This window comes from Myotis yumanensis, unplaced genomic scaffold, assembly GCF_028538775.1.
Source record: "Myotis yumanensis isolate MYYU_CA2020_CCGP unplaced genomic scaffold, mMyoYum1.0.hap1 SCAF_2, whole genome shotgun sequence".
In the NCBI taxonomy this organism is placed as follows: Eukaryota; Metazoa; Chordata; class Mammalia; order Chiroptera; family Vespertilionidae; genus Myotis; species Myotis yumanensis.
This window is the reverse complement of record NW_027223753.1, coordinates 30,740,037-30,762,126: the sequence shown is the minus strand read 5'-3', so window position 1 is coordinate 30,762,126 and position 22,090 is coordinate 30,740,037. Positions and strand designations below refer to the sequence as shown.

Genomic DNA, 22,090 nt, shown 5'->3' with positions numbered 1-22,090 from the left:
GGCATTCCCTTCGAGAGTAGAAGGCGGGGTCAAGTGCTCTGAGTCCCGCCCCATCCTCGTTGCCCGGGGAAACCCAGGGTTGTAACAATAACCCGCTGACGCGCTTCTGGGAGGGATCCTGCCGAGTCCGTGGGTGGGACAGCCCTGCTGCGAACCAATGAGGGCGCTAGGGACACGCCCCGCGCCCCCTCCCCCAGAGCCGAGCAGGGGGCGGGGTTGCGCCCGCCACTCCTCCACTGCTCCATAGGCGGCGCTGTTGCTTGCAGGGGATGTGGTGGGGTCGCCCGGAGTCGCGCGCCCCTCATCTCCACCACCCCCCGGCCCGCGGGCGGGGTACCGGGCAGGCCCAGGATTCCGTGGCTGCTAGTGGGTACGCCCCGCCCCCGCCCCCGCCGGACCCGCCCCTTCTCGGTCCCCCGCCCATCCCGAGGTGCAGCCGGCGCTGAGCGCGGCAGGCGCGGGAGCTGGCGCTGGAGCCGGAGCGGCGGCGGCGGCGGCGGCATTCACGGGGCGGCGGCGGTGCGGGCTCCCGCACGGGCTCGGGCTCCGGCATGGTGCAATCCGGCCTCGTCCCAGGAGACCGGGGCCCGCGCGCGGGGCCGGCGCCCGGTGAGCGGCGGCAGCGACGGTGGCGGTGGTGGCTGCAGGTTCAGGCAGGCGGCAGGTGCTAGAAGCGGAGCTGGGCGAGGTGTGTGCTCGCTGGGCTCCGGGGCCGCCGCCCCCTCACTGCTCTGGTCTTTCCCTCCCTTTGGGCTTTCCAGCGACACCAGCCCTCTGTCTCCGTGCCCCGGCCCATGGCGCCCCGCGGTTGAGCCGGCGCCGCCAGGGACCCCTCCCGCGGGCCTCCCCGGGGCGTGCAGATCCCGGAGCCGCCCGCCCACCCTCCCCGGAGCTTCCCTCCTCGCCCGAGCCGGGCGGGACCATGGCTGCTAAGCTGCGAGCGCATCAGGTGGACGTGGACCCGGACTTCGCGCCGCAAAGCCGGCCGCGCTCCTGTACCTGGCCCCTGCCGCAGCCCGACCTGGTTGGCGACGAAGACCGAGCGCTGGGTCCTGGGGTAGCTGCGGGCGCCGAGGACTGCGGGCTGGAGCGCCGGGCGACGGCCCCGGCGATGGCCCCAGCGCCGCCACTGGGAGCGGAGGTCGGACCGCTGCGGAAAGCCAAGAGCTCTCGGCGGAACGCGTGGGGGAACCTGTCTTATGCCGACCTCATCACCAAAGCCATCGAGAGCGCCCCGGACAAGCGGCTCACGCTCTCTCAGATCTACGACTGGATGGTCCGTTACGTGCCCTACTTCAAGGATAAAGGCGACAGCAACAGCTCGGCCGGCTGGAAGGTGGGGGCGTCCGGCTGGGGAGAGGGGCTGGGCTCCTTGGCTAGGGCTTCCAGAGGGAGCTCTGTGTGTCTGGGTTCCCGGAGAGCTGGCGGGAGGGAGGCCCCCGCCCCCCAGCCCCGGGGCACCCCCAGGGGTCAAGGAGTGTGAGCCCAGGGCGTGGGGCCGGCCAGCAGACAGGAGGGGGCGTGCTGGGAGCAGCTGTGTGCATATTCTGGATGCGGGATGGGAGGTCTCACGGGGTAACAAGGGACTGACTGCCACTTTGAAGCACCCCTGAAGGACACCCCCAGCCCATCCTTGGAGGCATCGCAGAGGAACCCATTCCCGGGCTTCGGACAGTGGGGAGCCTCCTCTGACCCCATGAGTGTGCTTTGAGTTACTCTTGTTTTACCCTCTCCACCAGGGTACCCTCCTTAAAGAGCTGGCATCATGACTTGGGTCAGTGGCTGCTTTCCCCCCATATCTTCCCCACTTCCCTGCCTGGCGCTGACCCCAGGGTGAAGAGTGCAACCCTCAGCTCACAGCCCTTCCTGTGGAGCCAGGAGTTCACCTTAGGGCACCAGCTAGTCTCGGGTGGGGTGACTTGTCAGGTGACCTGGGATCTGAGTTTTCCATGGGGCAGCTGCTGTCCCCCTTGCTTTGATCAGTATGATGGGCTGGTGCTGACTGCTGCTGGTGTTAGGGCATGGCATTGAGGGCTGGGGATCCCGCCCTGCCTACCCCAGGCTGTCTTCCACTTCCCAGGCTCTCTGAGCTCAGATGCATGTGGGAGTGGGGGAGGGGCAGGGGCACCCCAAGGGAAGCCTCACTGCTAGCCAGGGGAAAGGGGAGAGCCATCTTGGGAGAGGACAGGGGCTTGACTGGATTATGCCTTCCAGACCCTCTTGTGGGGAATGGGAATAGTCAATGTTTTGGCGGGGGGATAGGAAGTTGGGGATGGAGGGACTGTGCCTAAGGTCTGTGAGCTGTCAGACGCCCTATGGAGGGAGGGGGCTGTGCCTGGCTGCAGACAGGGTCAGAGGAGGTGTGCCAGTGAGGGGAGGGGGGCAAGCTTGTCGGCATGGACAACACTAGATGCCCAGTGACTGCATTATAGGGGTCGTGGGTGCTCTGACCTGGGAGCCTATGGCTCTCAGGCCACTATGGGGTGGGGTCACAGGGTGGAGGAGCAGACACGAGCCTCTTCCCCAGCCTCTCCAGTCCCCTTGGGATCAGCTCCCATTGGAACACTTACTCCTCCCAAGTGTGTCCTGCCCTTGGGCTTTGCTCCCACCTCCTTTCCTGCTCCCCATGCACTGTCCCACCTTTTACTTCTCCCTGTAGCTATATCCCTTGTTCTGAAGGGCAAAGTTCAGGTGCCTCTTCCTGGAAACCTTCCTTAACCCTTTTTAGTTAGCTTAGGAACCCCTCTTCTCTGGTCCTCTCCCTGCCGGTCATAGGTCTTAGTCTTTTGTGTCCTATCTCGTTTCCCTTCCCCACCCTGCCTGTGGAAGACAGTGGCAGTGTCGGAGTAATCTCTGTGCCCACAGCACCCAGCGGTAGAGCCTGGCACCGAGGAGCCACCAGTGCTCTCTGGCAAAAAAGGGAAGAAATGGGTGGATGGTGCAAAGGATGCTGAGGCTGTAGGCCAGAGTAAGCCAGGAGGGCTTGCTACAGGAGGTGGCGCTCCCACTGGGCTTGCCGGATTAGGGATGATGGGGGAAGATGCCCAGAGGGGACATGAAGCTGGAAGCTAGGCGAGAACTGCAGTTCATTGAGGCTCTCAGGCCCAAGCCTGTGCCAGACACTTTCAGGCATCTGTGCCAGGTGTCTCCTTAAAGGCTCTCATCAGTCCCTGAGGGGGTTTTATTGTCACCATGTACAGAGCTGGACACTGAGGCACGGCGTGGAGGAGTGAACTGCCCAAGGTCACACCGTCAGTAGAGGGGAGAGCTGGACTCCAGTCCTGGGGTCTCTCCCTCCCATGCCCCACAGAGCCTCTGGGATAGCGTCCTGCTGGCGCTGGGTGTGGGAGTGGGACACTGATGGCTTTTCAACAGGGGCAGGTCTAAATCCTAAAATGTGATTGGGAATGTGCTTGGAGACAACTTAGTCCCACGAGTTCATTTCTCAGACTGTGAGACTGAGGCCCAGGAAGGAGATGGGACTTTCCTCAGGCCATCAGTGAGCAGCAGGCCCTGGATGACGGCCCAGGCCTCCAGCCTGCCCATTGGATGCGATTTCCACTGCACCAAGCTGCTCAGGACACAGTGGTTCTCCCTGGGTCTGGGCTCAGGAAGGAGGGAGTTCTGGAAGGCTCATCCTGGGCTGGAGCATTGGAGAGGGAGCCTCGGGCTTGGGCTCCTAACCTAGGCCCTGGCAGAGACCATCCAGCCACTGGGGGAGGGCTGTTCAGAGGGGACTCTGGCCTTTCCCATCTCATTCCCTGGTGGTTATCCTCCTTCTACTCCCTCCATTCAGCTCCCCAGGGAGCCTCTTTCCCTCTCATCCTGCTCCCCCTGCTGCCTCTTCCCCCATTCCCAGTCAGTCCCTCCAGGGACCTGGTAGAGGGGCCATCCCTAACTCCCAGCCAACCTCTGGTTAGCAGGAGCTGTGGTATACCTCAGGTGCCTAGACTGGGGCCAGGGCCCATTATTCCTTCCTTCTTCTCCCCCCAGCTCCCCACCTCCCCCCCCCCCCACCCCCGCCCCCACATAAATGTTGGACTGGGATCCCTGGGTTAGATGGAGTAGGTCAACCAAAAGGAAAGGCATTGGACCTGCCTTTAGGACACATCAGGGCTCAGCCAGTTCCACACCCAGGCCCTGTGTTTTACAGGAAGGAAGGACCAGGGGTGGGGGCAGAGGTATGGGGAAGGCAGGTTAGATCCCTCGGGGAGCCCAGCAAACCCTCACTGAGAAGGTGGCACTTGAGCTTCTTTCATTGGGGTAGAACTTGGGAGAAATTCTTCCAGGGGAGGTGGAATTGAGCATGTTGGGTCTGAGAGACCATTGGGCATGCTAGGCTAAAACCCAAGGCTCCTAAGGATGGCAGGGAGGTGGCACGGGAAAGGCAGATGGGACAGATCAGGAAGGGCTCATGTGCGTGGCCTTTGCCTGGTGGTCCCACCTGTGATGTGGGGAGGTAGTCGAGCAAATCGAAGAGGCAAGATCAGCAGCAGGCGCAGTACCCACCAGGCTGAAGCCTGAAGAGAGTTCCCAGCCTTGGTGCTGGGAACTCTATTAACATAGAGGCTGATAGTGTGCCCCTCAGAGTAGAGGGTCTCCAGGCCTGGGAAGAGGTTTGGACAGGAGGTCCCCATCCCTCTAGTGTCCCAGAAGTGTGGCTATCAGACATCCAGGTAGAGCCTCCCACTTTCTCTCAGATGCTCCAGCTCCACCTTCCCTAGTGATGATTCCTCCAGGGAGTCTTCCAGGCTGCTCTGGGTCCGGGTGAAGCACTTAGCACTCCTGTCTCTTATCACCCCTGGAGTTGTTCTGCCTGTTTCCTGGCTGCCAGCTCCCTTGGGAGCTCCCAGGCCAAGCCTGGGCGCCTCCCATTCTTGTCCCCAGGCCTGGTGGGGGAGGAGCACGGCGATGAGGACTTCTCTGCACCCTCAGGGCCTGGAGCAGCCTGGCCGTTGGGGGGTGGGATCTGGAGGGATGGTGTACTACCCCCATTGGCCCAGGCTGGCCAATAGGTCCTAAGTGGGATGGGGGCTAGAGGGAGGGACTGATTTGAGACTCCAGGAGGAGGGTCCTGCTACAGCTGGGCTGAGCATTGGTTGTGAGTACAGGGGGCGCCCCCTTTTTTCCTCCCCTAGCCTGCTGGAGCAGGGCTCCCTCCTCCTTTGTCCTCCGGGGATCCCCAGCCCCCAGGGCTAGTGGGGTGTGGGAAGAGGCTGTGTGAGCCAGGGTTGGGGGGTGTCCTCACAACCCCCCCACAAACACACTGCACGAGCAGGGGGCTGGCAGCTGCCCGCCTCCTGGGCACAAGCCCGTGCCAGCCGCTCCTGGCACAGTTGCTGGCACGCCCGGCAGACTCCCACGGCCACCTGCTCACACCCACCCACGAGCTAGCGCTGGCGCTGCGGGCCCTTCCGGCTTTCCGGGCCTCCCGAGGCCCCTCCCCCGCGCGCTGGAGCCCCCACCCCAGCCCTCGGCTCCCCGCCCGCCCGCCCCCTCGCTCTTGGCTGTCCGGAGCCCAGGGTGCTGGCCCCATACCCACACAACTTGGGGAGCTGGGTCCCCAGGCCCCTGGGGGTAGCTTCGCTGCGGGGAGGGGAAGAGGGGGCACTAGGAAGCAGACAGACCGACAGACAGGGTGAGGGCCCCGCCTGCCACCTGGCGCCGCTCCAGCGGGACGATGGCGGGCAGCGCCGTGCCAGGCGGTAATTGCAGACAGACTAATTTAAAGAGATGAGACGGTTATTTTTAACTCGTGTTAAGGTAATGAACGGCGCGAGGGGGTGGGGGTGGGGTGGGGTTTGCGGTTCGAAAGTTCAGTGCCCACCAACCCCCCCTTTCTGCGGTTCAGGGGCTCTCTCTCTCTCTCTCTCTCTCTCTCTCTCTCTCTCTCTCTCTTTCTCGGGCCGGAGGACTCCAGCCTCAGGACTGAATGGAGCTGGGGCTTTGCCAGCGAGGGTGGGGTTGGCTGAGAGGGCCCGGAAGGAGGTGCCCACTAACCAAGCGCCTGGCGGTGTCCTTCCAGATGGAGAACTGACCTGCCCTGGGGTCACATCCTAGGAAGTGGCAGGCCTGGGAGTCGAACCCCCTTCTGACCCCCAAGTGTAAGCTTTTCCTATGCCATCGAGGCTAGAAGCGAGCTTTTCCTGGAAGCCCACCTTCTCTTTTCTTTGAGTGGCAGCTGGTGGTGGCCACCAGGTGTGGTCCTGGGGGCGGTGGAAGCCCTGCTCTGTGTCTTGTGAGGGGTGATTCTGGACTGTGTGTGGACATGAGCCTCTGGGTATGGTTGTACCAGCTATCACAGAGCTACTCCTCACCTCCCCGCCTCCCTCACCTGTGGCTGACTCACCAGTGCACCCTCCCTCTTGCAGCCTGTGGGGGTGGGAACCTGGGAACCTGGTACACACTGGTGTCCAGTTCTTCCACCTGCGGTCAGACTTCAGGTGCCCAGGGAAAGGGGGACTCACAGAGCCCAACATACCCTTCCATGCCTCCTCCCCCACCTCAGTCCCTTCACACACTCCCAGTGACTGAGAGCTCATGACCTCTGGCACTGCCATTGTCTTGCTAGTCAGGTCTTAATGTTAGGACTTCTTTCTTTCTCCCAGCTGCGTCTCATTTCCCTGGAGCATCACTCAGGGTGTCCTAGGTCAGTCCTTTGGGGTCAGTTGGAGCTGTGGAGTTGGGAGTGGGCGTGGGGTGGACAGAGCACCGTTAGGGGAACCTGACCCAGTGTATGTGAGCTGGAGCAAAGCTCTCTCCCATTCCCGGTCCTCAGTATTCTCATCAGTGTCCAAAGGGCCTTAACTCGGTCTCTGGTTCTTTCCTGGGTGTGACTGACAACCCCTCTGATTCTAGGAGTTATGAGGGGTTGGTTGGGACTGAGGACACAAAGTACTGATAGAATTTCTCAGGGTGGACGTGTATGAGTGCAGGTTTGGGTGGACTCGAACTTGGGACTCCTGCTTGGAACTTCCTACCCTGCCCCTGGCAGTGCCCAGGTGGCAAACATACTCTGGGCACAATGAAGGGGCAAGTCAGTTATCCATCTGCGAAATAGGAGTCTTAATAACCACCTGGAAGAATGGCGGCCAGGTGCTTGGTTAGTGGGCACCTCCTTCCTGGCCCTCATGGCAGTCCAAGCTGGCCCCCAGAACAGGCAGATGGGGGATGGAGGGTGTTGGGTGGGCATTAGCTGAGGCTCTGGGGCCTGGGTAGGGTGCTCAGGGGGACAGCTGGATCTAGAGCACCCCCTTCCTCCTGGCACCCTGGTTACCATAGAAACCAACCCCAGTTTGGGATGGTTTGGCTGTTTGCTGCCTCTCCCCACCCCCCAACCCATATGTGGAGGTGGGAGGGGGGCCAGGTGGCGTGTAGGGGAGGGGCCTCCCACACCCTCCCCCCCAGGGCCTCCATCTTTGCAGAGAACCTTTCTGGTCTCTAAGGGGGATGCCTCTTGTGGGAAGGGGAACAAGAATTAAGAGCAATAATGTCTGGGCGCTAGGCAGTCAGTGGGCACTTCAATATGACATTCTCTCATTTCATATTCTCTGGGATCTAACAGGTACATGTTTTTAGCCCCATTTTGCAGTTGAGGTAATGGAGGCCCGGAAAGATGAAGTCACTTGGCTACGGCAGTATAGCTGGGACGAGGCTGAGCCTAGATTTAGACCTGTCTGTTTCTACCATCTCCCAATGCCCGTGCAGTGCCAGCCCACACACCAGCCACCCTCCTGCCCCAAGGCTTACGCATGCTCCAGAACCCTCTGGGACTCCTCAGTTCCCTTGGGAGCCAACCAAGCCCAAACTGCTGTTTGGACCCCTGGGCCCTCTGCTGGCCTTGTCCCAGGCCCTGCCCTCCCTCCAACTTTCCTTGCTGCCTCTGATCTCAGGCTGCCTTCCCACTGCCACCTTGCAGCTGACACTGGAGTTCTCAACCCACACCCACTTCCACTGTCACATGCTCACCAAGGCAGCTGTAGAACTGATCCCTTGGGACACCCCTCAGAAACTAGGCGGGGTGCTTGGGTGGTTTGAACAAAGACCTCCCTCCCAGGTGATTCTGGAACCCACTGCGTCTGCCTGAGAATTTCCGCCTTAAATCCTTAGTTGTTGGCAAACCTGGCTGATGATCAGAGTTACCTAGAAGCTTTTAGTGAGTAAAGGTGTTGAGTCCCCATCTCAAACCCTCTATGTCAGACGCTCGTCAGGTGGACTTTGGAATCTATACTTTAACAGGTTTGTCTGGTGATGGTCAGATTCTGAACTGATGCCTTAGATGGTAACTTCCCCCGGCTTCTGCTTGCTCTTGCCTTCTTCTGTTTTCCAGGGTTGACCAGCCTCTTCTCTAAGCAGGCCGTCCAGGTTGAGCCACTCCTCCTCCTCCTCACTCTTTGTTAGGTTTTCCAGAGAGTTGAACGCCCTATAGTGAGCTCCAAGGGGCTGACCACTCCCCTCCACCCCCTGCCCCATCTTCAACACATTCCCCCAGGCCTCACACTGTAGCAGTCATGCTGTCTAGAACTGGAAAAAGAGAATGGGCTGCTGTGCCCTGCCACTGAGCCTTTGGCTGCAGGATGGAGGGGAAATGTCTGTGTGAATACTCAGAATGTTGAAGAACCTGAAAGTCGCAGCCCCTGCTCTCTGGTAGCTCCCCATCTGGTGGGAGAGACAAGAGCATGTGTACAGCACAGTGTTGTTCCCACAGGATCCAATCCTGGGGCTTTAACTGAAGCCCAAGGCCTTGACCACTTGGCCCTAGTCAACCTCTCCAGCCACATCACTCACCACTCTCATCTTCTGACCCTTGCTCTATCCACACTGAACTATTCCAGCTCAGGATTCAGCCCTCACAACATGCTTTTGTTTCATTCTCACAGCAATCCTGCGAAGCTGATATGTTACTGTCCCTGTTTTTCAGATGAGGAAACTAATGCTGAGAGATATAAAGTGGCTTTCACAGTATCCCACTGTAAGTGACAGAAATGAAACTCCCCAGGGCTCATTCTTTCCTAACCTAGTGCTCTGGCCAGGCCATTCCAAACTGACCCCCGACCACCACCGCCACCATGTCCCGCCCCTATCATCTCTGCTTCCCTTGGAGTTTGGCCCTGAGGCTTGCAGTCTGGGGCATGCGTGGATCCAGGGTCCCTGGTTTTCTCAGAGAGCTCTTTAAGAGATGTCCCCCAGCCCATGATGTCTCCTCCCTCCATCTGCAGGCCCCAAGACTGATGGCAGCTTCCTCCATTCACTTTAATCCAGGTCCATTGTGCAGTGCTGCTCAGAGGAAGTGAACATCTCCTTGACCTTGAGATTCCCCAGGGTCAATCTGGGAAGATAAGATGAGGACTCCGGCTTTTGATTCAGGATAAAGACTGCTCAGGGTCATGATGGAAGGCCAGATAATAAGCTAAGGGTGTTTGGGGGAAGGGGAAGGGAACCAGACAAAGGAGGTCGGACCCTGCAGAATTCTGGGAGTTCTGGCCGTGTTGGCCAGGACTTGAGGCTGGAGAAGCAAGCAAGGGCCTGAGGGCGAGTGGCCTTGAATGCCAAAATGGGGAGCTGGTACTCCAAGCTGTTGGGGATGGAGAAAGATCACTTGAGAGTAGTGTAGAGGGTGGACTAGGGAGCCTGGCTCAAGCGCCCAGTGTGGGCCTAGTGCCGGGGTAGAGAATATGAGCCTGAGAGAGGATGGAGGCTCACAGAGTCCAAGATTCCAGGCCTGTGGCCTTGAGGATTTCGGAGGTGAGACAGTAGTATAGTTAGGAGTCTTGGAGGCAAGAAGGGAAGGGCAGATACTAGCTCTACCACTCATCCCCTGTGTGGCCTTGGGCAACTGGACCTGTTTCCTCCTCTACAAAATGGGATAATAACAGGACTTATGCCCAAGCTTTGTTGTGAGAATTATAGAAATACTTGTAAAGTGCTCAATAAATCATAGTAAATATCAGTACTGTTAATCATTGCCCGGGGGAAGGAAAAGAACCACCTCCCTACTACTATGTTGAGTTGGGGTCCTTAAGCCCTGATCCCTGAGAGACACTGGTGTGTGTTGTGTGGTGTGTGTGTGTGTGTGTGTGTTGCAGGGGGAGGGGGTTCTTGCTCTATTGCCTCCTTTTCTGTCCTTGAGGTATCGGATATTCAGGATGACCAAGTTCTGTCCTGCCCTTAGGTTGACCCACTGCTTTCTAGCCCACAAAGCCTTCCCCCATGGCCTTGGGAGGCAAGCAGGCAGGGTGTAGGTTCTGTATTTTCACAGATGAGGACAATGATTTGCTCAAGGTCACTCTCGAACCCAGGGCTACCTGCCCCTGGACACCAGCTCCTCTTTAACCATTGGGAGGCTTTGACCTTGGGCATGGTTCCTTCCTCTCTGGCTTGGAGTCCTATCTAGAGATCTGAATTCCCCCTCCCCCAACACTCTGGGAAGCTGTGATGCCTCCTCCACCCCTCCTGTCCCCTCCCCCTGTCCTCAGCTGGCCTTGCCTCCTCTGTAACCTGAGCTGGGGCTGTGGGGGAAGGGGCTTACCCTTTGCCAGAGGCACCTGCCAGCTGAGCAGATGTGAGGGGATGCAGGCCCCTCCCCAGGAGATCACAGGCTCTTAGCCCAGCAAGGCTGGGGCAGATAGGGCTCAGCACACCCAGCCTTGCCCTCTGGCCTCTGCACTTGTTCATCTTTTAGTGGACATTCATGCTCCAACATGCCCTGTAAGGACTTCTCAGTATCCAGGAGAAGACAGATGGCAGATGAGGACTGATGCCCGGGTCTGGGTGGGCTGGCTTGGGCTCCTAGAGCCCCTTGGCATGGGGACAGGGGCCAAGGGCAGCCTCTGGGGGTGAGGCCAGTGTCTGTGCGGGTGGCCATGCCCCTGGGAGAGCAGATGGTTCTGTTGGCACCATGCCCACTCTTCCTTTTTTCCCCCTGGAGCCAGCCAGCAGGGCTAGGGCACAGCTGCTGGGCCCTCCCCAGAGCCAGACCCAGGGCAGGGCTGGGTGAGGTCACCGCAGCTGCTCCCAGGGCCTGAGCAGGGTTGCAGGGAGGTGCTGGTGCAGAGAGAGGAGAGGGCTCAGACTGAGGAGAGACAGGGAGAGGCCTGAATGGCTTTTCACTTAGGGATTCCTTTCATCCTGGATGAGGGAAGAAAGTCTGTGGAGGGGTTGCTGAGCCAGTGTGGACAGCACCTCCCACCCCCATCCCAGGCCCACCCTGGAGCTTCTGCCTGGCCCAGGCTCCCCCCTGGGCATCTCTGAGTGGAAGAGCCTTGGTATGAATTCTCACCACCACTTACACCCTGTGACCTCGGGCAGGTTGGTTTGTCTCTTGGAGCCTCAGTTTCTCATCTGTAAAATGGGGATAATACATACACTCAGAGGGGGTTGTCACAAAGACTCAAATAAGATTTAATTGTTGAGTGCATGGCCGGTGGTGAATGTTCAGTAAATGATTGGTTCTTTCCCTCCTCACTTTGCTGAATTCTCCTGAGGAGCCAGGAGGTGAGGAGGAAGAGGAGGAGGAGGAAGAGGGGGAGGGGGGGAGGGGGAGGAAGAGGGGGGAGGAGGAGGAGGAGGAGGAGGAGGAGGAGGAGGAGGAGGAGGAGGAGGAGGAGGAAATGGCAGAAGCAGAATGAACTGGGAGATGAAACCAGAGGGAGGGAGAGGCCTAGAGCTCTGGCCTGAGGTTTTGCTGAACAGAAACTTCACAGAATGGCCAGGCCCTGAGTGGTTTGTGGCTGCTGAGAGCTCCATCCTATGTGTGGCTTACGGTGAGCTAAGGACTGCCCACAAAGCTCAAGCGGGGAGGGAGGCTCATGCACAGTGGTACTCGGTTTGCAGTCAGATTTCTGCAATGGCACTAAGGTAGGAGCAATTATCTTTGGGGCTCACAGAGGGGCCTAGAAGAAGCTACAGAGCTAGCTCTGATGGAGCAGCAAAAACTGGTCGAGCAGAGAGTTGGAAGGGCAAAGGGAACAGAGTGTGCAAAGGCATGGAGGTGTGAGACATCTGGGGGGCTGAGTCTCAGATGGGCTTAAGGGAATGGAGGTGATGAAGCTGAAGAGCATCAAGGACTCTTTAACAGCAGCCTGGAGTTGGACTCAAGCCCACAGGTGATGAGGAGCCATGTGGGGGTGAACTTGGACTTCTGCTGCTGATTTATTTGCTGCCCAGGCTGGGTGTGTGGGTTCTGCTGTCTCTGGAGTGGGGGCGGGGGTGCCAGGTCCTATCCTTTGACCTAATTAATGCCTTGCTTTGGACATTCATCTTGGCCTCTGGCTGCCCACTTCTGCCCCACTGCTGACTCTAAGCCTACTCACCTGTCAACACCTGTGGCTCTGATGCTCCGCCTGCCCTTCTGCCCCTCCTCTACTACAGGCCCTAGTACCAAGGATTTATACTTGGTCTCGGGTCCCTGGGGTTACCCAGGTTACCTCTTCTGCCAGGAAGTCTGCCTGGATTGAGCATCCCAGTTTCACCCCAGGCAGCAGAGCAAGTGACCCCTGGAGAGTCTATGGCTCTGTCTGAGACAGGTGTGTATTTTTAGGCCAGAGTGGGGTGGGGGATACGGGATGGGAAAGGGGCTGCTCCTGGGGGCTCTGAGATAGGGAGGGATGAGATTCTTGACATGTAGGATCTCATTCAGGTTTCAGCCCCCCCTCATGGATGTTGGGACTGTCACCCTGTTTTACAGGGGAGGCCCAGGGTCACTTGGATGAAGTTGGGATTCCAACCCCTGCCCTTGACCTTTCTTCCTATAGGAAGAGAAGTAGGGAGGGAGAAAGAGAAGAAATAGGAGCTGTCGAGGGGATTAGAGCCCTTGTGCCCCCCTGTTCCCCCCTTCTCCCCAGGTGATCTCTGCTCAGGGAGGCACTGAGGGAGGAGCTGGATCATCATCCCCATCTTATAGACAGGCTCAGTTTCCTGAGGGAGGGGCTGGGATGAACCGTGGACAGTGATGGAACCTAGAGAGACATCCATACCCGGTTTGGGGCTTAGATGGATGGACAAGACCCTGGACTGAACTGGGAGGGTCCTGGAATTCCCCAGGTGCCAGGGAGGCCAGGAGGAAGCAAGGGCTTACAGTGGGTGGGGCACAAGCCTTGGGTCTCCTGTCTGTGATAGAAGCCAGGAAACTTGGCTTGAGAACCAAGGCAGGGATGGCCACTGGTGTGGGCAGCAGGGCATTGCCACCCACCACATTGGGGGTATGAGCCCTGGTTTTGGAATCCAACAGCCCAGAGACCTAGACCTGGCTCCATCACTTCCCCACTTCTTAACCCACCTGAGCCTCAGTTTCCTCCCTTTGTAAATAGTATGTAATGAACCTAGGCTGAGTCTGGCATGTAGTAGGTGCTGCTCTTCTCTTGCCTGGGTATTTGAAGTATGTGCCAGTGGTATGCTAGAGCTGGCTTGCACTGGCTCATGAGAGCCATCTTGCACACTTCCCAATTTTGCCCTCGGTGATCACGTCATACTGGCAGCCTGAAACTGGCTACGATGGGAGTATCCATGCCACATAAATCAGCAAAAGCTATAAATCAAATCAGTTGGGATCTTTTCCCTCCTGGAGAGCTGGAGGAAATCCATGCTATGGGCTCTCTTTAGCCCCCGAGGGGACAAAAGGGAGGCGGGGTAATGGTGGAGTGCTGGCTGGGCCAAGCAACCTAGAATTCTAAGTCTATGGGCCCTTTTGGACCTGGGGAGATTGGACATAGTCGTAGTGCCAGACAGCTCTCTGTAGACATGGGACAGGGAATGGTGGGACCCCTTTTCTCTCCTTCACTCCCCTTCCTCAAGAGATCTGACAGGCTCTGGCTGGACAAGTAAGATTGGATGAGGTTGAGCTATCAGAGAATGAGGCTGTGCTGGAAGGAGCAATGAGGTTATACTGGAAGATAAATAAGGTTGTACTGTCAGGGAATGAGGTGGTACTTGGAAGCAAGGTGAGGCTGCATTATTAGATAAATGAGGTTGTACTGTCAGGGAATGAAGTGTACTTGTAGGAGAGATGACGTCCTGCTGGATCAGCCGGGTTGCACCGTCAGAGAACACAGCCACACCACAGGAGGAAGGAGAGCCTCTGACTTGGAGGATAAATGAGGGTGTCCTGCTGGATAAATGAGGGGGCCCATCAGGTGAATAGAGTGCTGTTAGCAAATGAGGTTGTACTTGCTGGATAAATGGGACTGGTGTGCTGGATAAATGGGGTTGTGCTGTCAGATGAATGCATTACTGCTCGTGGGCGAAGGGTGTCCTGGGAATAGATTAGGGTGTCCTGCTGGATAGATGAGCTGCCGCCACCAAATGGATCAGACCCTGACCACAAGGGAGACACCATCAGCGAGGACGAGGGTATGCTGTTCCCACTGGGGCTCCTGGAGTGTCTTCTGGCTCGGATGGTACAGGCTGTGAGGACCGTTGGCTGCAGCAGGCCCTGGGTTAACCAAGTCTATCTGAGAAGCAGGAGGGTGCAGGGTAGGGGCTGGCGTAGGCAGTTGCTCCGTTCACTCTGTGAGACGATCTTCACCTCTCCTGGAAGCCTTATTCCTCTCTGCCTTTCCCCTTGTGGGTCATACTCTTCCAGAATTTCTCCACTCCACACTGGTCTCTTATTCTAGGTTGGAGAAGCTCCTGTCATGTGCCTGCTACTCTGCCCAGTCTCATTAATTCTTCCTGTGACATAGTATTACCTCCCTTCTCTCCCTCATTCATTCTACAAACATTTGTTAAACTCCTTGTATAAATCGAACTCATGAGGTACAGTAAAAAAAAATGGACAAAAATCCTTCATGAATAAGTGAGGGGGCCCATCAGGCCCCCTTATATTCTAATGTTCTAATTTCCTTATCTTCTAATATAAGGAAAACCAGACAATAAGTAATAAATACAGAAGATAAATTATATATACAACATATAATTTATTAATTTATACATATACTGTGTGTGTATATATATATATATATATATCAATTATATATTAATTTAGAAAGTGATAATGACTTTAGAAAAATTTAGAGTAAGGAAAGGGGGCCAAGAAATGGCAGAGAAGAAGAGCAATTGTTAAAAGAGTGGCCAGGATGGGCCTCCTGAAAGGTGGCCCAAAGACTCAAAGGAGATGAGGGGTTGATGTGGGTCTCTGGGGGAACAGTGTTTCTCTGAGACAGAGGCCCCAAGGTGGAACCATGCCTGTTAGGTTCAAGGGACAGAGGGAGGACCAAGCCAGACAATGTCAGGGGAGGACTCTGAGAGGTCACAGAGGGGCTTGTGGATTCTAGCCAGGCCCCTGTTCTTTATTCTGAGTGAGACGGGTGCACTGGAGTGTTCTGAGGTCATCGAAAGGATCACTGGCTGCTGCATAGTGGAGAGCTGTGGGGAAGCAAGGGTAGAAGCAGCTACCATTGGAGGAAACTGAGGTTCAAAGCATCTTGCTCCAGATCCGCATTGAAGCCAAAACTGGGGTTGTGCTGTCAGGTGAATGCATTGCTGCTCAGACCCAGACAGGAGCCCATGCACTTTGCCCCGCACCAGCCTCTTTCTGGTGGATGAGGCCTCTGGAGACTGGCCTCCCTGGGCCAGGTTCTGAGGGAGAGTAGGATGGACAAAGGATGGCCACTGTCCCTTCTCTCTGCCCCTAACTGTCTCCCTGAGCCTGAATCAGACAGGTTCTGTTTCTCCTGGGAACCCGCCGCAAGTCTGTCTGGAGGTGTAGGAGGTATGAGGCCCTAGAAGCCCGCCCAGCTCTGGGCATCAGGGAAGCCTGGGCATGCCAGGGCGTGGCTGTGGTGGTGGGTTGCTAGGTGACTCCAAGAGGGAGCCCTGGTTACTGCTGCCTGGCAGAGGCGTCTCCCTCCTCTGCCTCCCTCACCACCTCAGTGGCCTCTGGCCTCCCAGGAGGCGTTGTGGGCACGATGTGATTGGCGCTTGCCATTGGATCTTGGCCCAGAGCTCTGATTGGTACCAGGTGGCTGGGCCCTGAGGAGCCAGACTAGGCTTCGGAGCCTGGGCTTCCCTCCTGGGGCACAGTCCTGGTGCACACCTGATGTAGAGCCCAGCTCAGCAGTCAGAGGCCAAGGTCCTCACCTTGCTCTAGGCTTCCTCCCTGGGTGACCTGGGAAAGGCATGGCATCCATCTGCCCTAGCTATCTGGCCTGCAGAATCCCTCCTAAAGGGAGAGTGCAAGGCAGGTGCGGAGGGAGAGGGCTCCAGGCACTTCTGCCCCTATCCCCTGATGAATTAAGTGTGTAACACTCAAGTATTGCATTAGATTCCATTTACAAAAAGAGTGTCACAACTTTAAAAAAAGTTTCAAGACCTCTGGACTGGATGATTCCAAGAACTTTCATTATCAAATTAAAAAGGTCCTCAGAATACCATTGGCCCATCTCATCAGTTTACCGGTAGGGAAACTGAGGCCCAGAGTGGAGGAGGGACTTGCCCCAGATTAAGCTTGGTGGAGGGGGAAGAGCCCCAAGCTAGGGATCCTGAGGCTTGGACTCAATTCCAGCTCTGCCACCAGGTCCTGGGCGGCTTTGGGCGAGACCTTTCTCCTCTCTGGGTTTGATCCGTCAAGGTTTCAGGCTGGAGCTCGGGCAGCCAGGGGTACCTGGCTGGGCAGGAGACAGAGAGGGGAAGATACAAACTGTCATAGGCCCAGAGCACGTGTTCTTGGTGGTAATCTAAAACACTTTTATTTGTATGCAGAAAATGTGGATGTATTAGGACAAACAATGCAAAATTCCCTTGAATTCTAAAAAGGAAGTTCTAAACAGACTTGTAAGGAATTTTGACCCTTGAACATGCCCCAGTCTTCCCAGGCTGCCAGCTTCTGGGAATGGTTACATGGAAGGTTTGAGAAGCACTGGAGTGCTGGCTTCATAAGATGCTTTGGAAATCCTGCGACTCCTCTCTCTCTCCCCAGGTGGAATGCGATGTCCTTTAGACTCAGTGAGACTAACCTGAAATCAATACCTGGCTCTGCCACTTAAACTGTGTGAACTTGGCAACTTCCCTGACAACTTCCTTAACCTCTCTGAGCTTTATGCTCCTCATCTTGAGATAGGGATCACAATCCCTGACTTGTGTGGCGTTTGATAGAGTGATTACATGAGATAAAGTACTTACCAGGCCCAGAGCTGAACAGGTAGTACTGAGGAGGTGCTGGTACTTGGTGATGTCCTTCCTCCTCCCCCCACCTCTGAGCACTCAGAACCAGGCTGGCACATAGTGACATTAATCAAGAGGTGTTGCCTGACTGGCCTTCAGCTGGAGAGGCTGGGAGGTGGAGCCTCTGTAAGCCAGATGTCCCATTTGGGAGCACTGAGGCCTCTGCGGCCCCTGAACACAGGTGTGGGGGAGGGGCTGGGGAAGCAGGTGCAGGGGCGGGAACAGGAAAGGGGGTGAGTACCACTCCCTGGAGGGTCCAACTCCCCTCCTCTCAGGGTCCCAGGAGAAGCCAGGCAGGGCAACACTGGGAGGGGCCTTGGAGACCCAGCTGTCACCTACCAAGACCAGAGAGTGCCAGAGATAGGGCACCTGGGGCCCTGAAGAGTCAGGTGCCCTGGAGTTCAGGCTGAGGGAGGGTACCCTGGGCAGCAGAAAGGACCCTTCCTTCTGGACACTGACGGGAAGGAGGCAGGAGGGAGAGCCCTCATGGCTCAGTGGTTACAGGGCTGGGTGGATAAAGAGCTAAGAGCAGGCCTATGAGCTGGGCAGATCTGGAGTGGTACCTGGCATTGCTGCCTATGGGACCATGGGCAAGTTACATCATGCCTCTGGGCCTCCACACTCTGGTACCTGAGATGGGTAATGCCAGCTCTCCAGAGTTATTGGTGCCCAGCACAGTTACATTCAGCATAATATCAAGGAGGTAGACACAGAGCAGGTCTACGGGTGATATAACAGGTGAGGGTCTTCTGGACAAGGTGAGGGATTTAACTGTTTATGAACACCTGGTGTGTTCTGAGGTGGTTATTGAATGTCACCCATATCTTTCAGGGTCGCTCACTAAAGTACTGAGGCTCATAGAGGTTAAGGCAACAGCCCAGGGTCATATAGTTAGGTGGCTGAAAAGAGCCAGGCATCCTGACCAGCCTTCTGATACCCAAGCCCATGCTGTTTCCACAGCAATACCTGAGCCAGGAGGTCAAGGTCACCAGGTGGGAGGCCCAATAAGTTCCTGTGAAGTCAGTCTAGCTGTGGCCTCCCCTGCCTTCCTCTGTCCCCAGGACAGGCCTGGCAAAAGCAGGCAGTCATGTGGGGAGCAGTACAGACTGGCACAAAAGACGTTTAGAATAGGATATGTGCAGGGGTGACAAAGGGTAAAGCCCAGGGAAGTGCCCGGGACAGCAGAAAGGCTGTGTAGCCCTGGGTAAGCCACCTCTCTGAGCCTTGGTCTTCTTATCTGCAAGTGGACATCATGCCACCTGCTTTGTGGAGGTTTGTGAAGATTTCACCAGGAAGGGGCTTTTTAGGGTGGGCTGCAACCCAGAAGGCAGGCCAGAGAGCTGGGCTGGCTTGAAGGTGGGGCACTGAGCAGAAATGGGGTCGGAGGTCTCCAAGCTCATGGATGTGTTTTGCTGGAATCCAAGGCCTCTGTGGAGTTCCCAGAAGCTCAGAAGAGTTGGGGGAAATCTCTGCAAAGTGTCAGGCCTCTACCCACCTTGGGGATGCCCAACCTGTTCTGCTTCCCCTGGCCAGGCCCTCCCAGCAAAGGGTTAACAGTCTTCTCTACCTGCAGTTGCATTTTAAAGACACGAAATTAAAGCAGGTAATTTATTCTCCCCACACACGAAAGAGCAATTAGTTCTAAACAGGGCTTAATCAGTCACCACGAGATTGATTTCTGGAGCCCTGGGTTTTCGGGCTCCTGGCGCCATGCCAGACTGGGGAAGGAGGGGGGCGGACAAATGAGCCACAGCAGCGTGAGCCCTTACATAATCTGCTGGGGGTGGGGGGCGCGGGGGCTGGCAGCCCGGCTAGCCCCGCGGTGGGGCTTGGCTGAGTCAGAGAGGGGATCTTGCTCTCCTGCTGCAGACCCCCTGAGAGTAGCCCTCAGGGTTGGCCATGCCTCCCAGGAAAGGCCCCGCCCAAAGCTTGGCCCCACCCTCTGGGCAGTGCCTGCGGGGACGGGGGCGGGGGCGGGGCGGGATGATGTGGTTCTAGGGGTCTTGGATGGATATTATGAGTTTGTCTGACCGGATGCTTACCCCTGCCTTCCTCACCCCTAATCCCTTCCCCCACTCACCTTTTCATCTCCCTTATTTCCTCCCCTCCCCCCTTCTGGCTCTTTTCCATTCTCTTATCCTCTTCTTTCTCTATTTCCTCCCCCTCCTCTTTCCATCACTACCCCATCTTTACTCATGGCCTCCTCACTTCCCACTCCCCGACCCATGTCCTTGTCTCTGGCCACAGAACTCCATCCGGCACAACCTGTCGCTGCACACCCGTTTCATCCGCGTGCAGAACGAAGGCACAGGCAAGAGCTCCTGGTGGATGCTGAACCCCGAGGGCGGGAAGACCGGCAAGACTCCGCGGCGCAGGGCCGTGTCCATGGACAATGGGGCCAAGTTCCTGCGCATCAAGGGCAAGGCAAGCAAGAAGAAGCAACTGCAGGCACCTGAGCGAAGCCCCGACGACAGCTCCCCGGGCGCACCAGCCCCAGGGCCTGCGCCTGCCGCGGCCAAGTGGGCCACCAGCCCAGCCTCACACGCCAGCGACGACTACGAGGCGTGGGCCGACTTTCGCAGTGGCGGGAGACCCCTGCTCGGGGAGGCGGCTGAATTGGAGGACGACGAGGCCCTGGAGGCCCTGACGCCGTCGTCGCCGCTCATGTACCCTAGTCCCGCGAGCGCGCTATCGCCCGCGCTAGGTGCGCGCTGCCCAGGGGAACTGCCCCGCCTGGCGGAGCTGGGAGGCCGTATGGGCCTGCACGGCGGCAGCGCGGGGATGCCCGAGGCCCTGCTGGACGGCGCGCAGGACGCGTACGGGCCGCGGGCCCGCGCCGGGACGCCCGCCTACTTCGGCAGCTGCAAGGGCGGCGCTTACGGCGGGGGTGGGGGCTTCGGGCCGCCGGTGCTGGGCGCGCTGCGACGCCTGCCCATGCAGACCATCCAAGAGAATAAGCAGGCCAGCTTCGCGCCGGCCGCCCCGCCCTTCCGCCCCGGGGCGCTGCCCCCGCTGCTGCCGCCGCCGCCGCCCGCACCCCGTCCCGGCCCGGTGCTGGGCGGGCCCGGGGAGCTCGCGCTGGCGGGCGCGGCCGCCGCCTACCCTGGCAAGGGCGCGGCCCCGTACGCGCCGCCGGTGCCCTCGCGCAGTGCCTTAGCCCACCCCATCAGCCTTATGACGCAGCCCGGCGAGGCGGGCACCGCGGGCCTGCCGCCTCCTGGCCACGCGGCCGCCTTCGGGGGCCCGCCCGGCGGCCTCCTGCTGGAAGCACTGCCCGGGCCATACGCCGCGGCCGCCGGGCCTTTGGGTGCGGCTCCGGACCGCTTCCCGGCCGACCTGGACCTCGACATGTTCAGCGGCAGCCTGGAGTGCGACGTCGAGTCCATCATCCTCAACGACTTTATGGACAGCGACGAAATGGACTTCAACTTCGACTCGGCACTGCCGCCGCCGCCGCCCGGCCTGGCCGGGGCCCCTCCCCCCAACCAGAGCTGGGTGCCGGGCTGAGGGCCGCCCGCGGCGCCCCGGGTGCCAGCCCCGCCGCCAGAGGGCCTCTGTCTTCCCATCCTGATCCCCGGGTCCCCATCCCCCTGATTCCAGCTCCACGGAGGATCCAGGAGACAGCCCCAGCCCTGCTAGAGACATCTCTCAGATTTGGCTGCTGAGGGATGTGGTAGGGAGGGGCTGGGGCACCCCACATTCCTGCCCAGACTCCTGAGAGCCGCCCCCCCTACTCCCGGGGCAGGAAGCCTGGGGGTGGAGGCTGAATTCCGGACTGGGTGGGAGTGGGGAGGAGTGAGATGGGCTGCGCTGGTTGGAGAAGCCTACCCCTACCCGGAGATGGGGGGAGGTGAGCGAGGGCGTCTCCGAATCTTCAAGTTTCCTTTGCCGGGGCCCTCGCGGTAGGTGGTGAATCGCCTCCCCCAGTTGACACTTTCCACTGGTCTTAGCCTACCCACCGAAAGCCAGCAACCCCTTCCAGAAAACACACTCACAGCTACCTATTGGCTGTGCACCCCGAACTGTCCTTAGCCCTAAACCCCCCTCTGACCCTCCACCCTCATGGTTCAACCCCTCCGTCCCACCCTTGTCAATCAATCCTAGCTTCTCCCCTTCTCTCTCGGAGTCAATTGCTCTTTGCAGTCCCTACAACCCCTCCCCCCTCACCCCCCCCCCCCCCCCACTCCCCCAAGAACAGGTCACAGCCTCTCCAGCGGGCCTCAGCTCTGGATCCACACCCCAACCCCAGCACCCCTTTCTCCGTGCCAGTCCTGGCTCCTCTCTCCCATATTTATAAGTGTCGGGTCGGGGCGGGCTGTGGGCGCGGCGTCCCTGGCACATTTCGTAGGCTGTGTACCGTGGCCGTGCCGTCAGTCAGCGTGTGCGTGTGCGTGTGTGCCGTGTCGAGGCCGTGTAGAGTGCATTGTACAGCATATTTTCATGAATAAAATTGTTTTAAATATTTCCCGCGCCTTGGGCTAGCAGGGGGAGTGGTGGGGGAGGAGGATAACTGGCAGGGATCCTGGGGCGGGGGTTCCAGTGTCTGAGTCCCTATTGTGGCTTTGTGTCTGAGAATGTGTCAGCATTCCCTGATGCCTGTCTGCTCAACACACATTGGTTAAACGCCTACTGAGTTTTGGCCGCTGGGGCTGTGACTGGAGCTCTGCACCTGTTTCTGGTGCATGCTGGAAGTTTCAGGCCTGGGGAAATTCTGCCCTGAATAAGCCTCAGAGTTGGGAGAGAAGGCATAGATATTTACTGAGAACCTGTAGTGTTAGGTTCTGTGTTAGTATGACTTTTGTTCCCATTTTACAGATGAGAAAACAGAGTCAGAAAGGGAAAATGTCTTGGGAAAACAGGGTGGGGTTGTGGACAGGAACCTTTGAAGGTACATACATTTCTATTTGATTCCATTCATTCCCTGCTGTTGTTT

At 58.0% G+C, this 22,090-nt stretch overlaps 1 protein-coding gene across 1 annotated transcript; it reads left to right on the top strand.

Annotated features, from left to right (window-relative positions):
- The first annotated feature begins 629 nt into the window (after positions 1-629).
- FOXO6 (forkhead box O6) lies at positions 630-21,621 on the top strand. The gene is made up of 2 exons (XM_070403294.1): positions 630-1,336; positions 19,405-21,621. The coding sequence occupies exons 1-2, from the start codon at positions 923-925 to the stop codon at positions 20,662-20,664; spliced, it is 1,674 nt and encodes a 557-aa protein (XP_070259395.1). The 5' UTR covers positions 630-922; the 3' UTR covers positions 20,665-21,621.
- Positions 21,622-22,090: the final 469 nt, after the last annotated feature.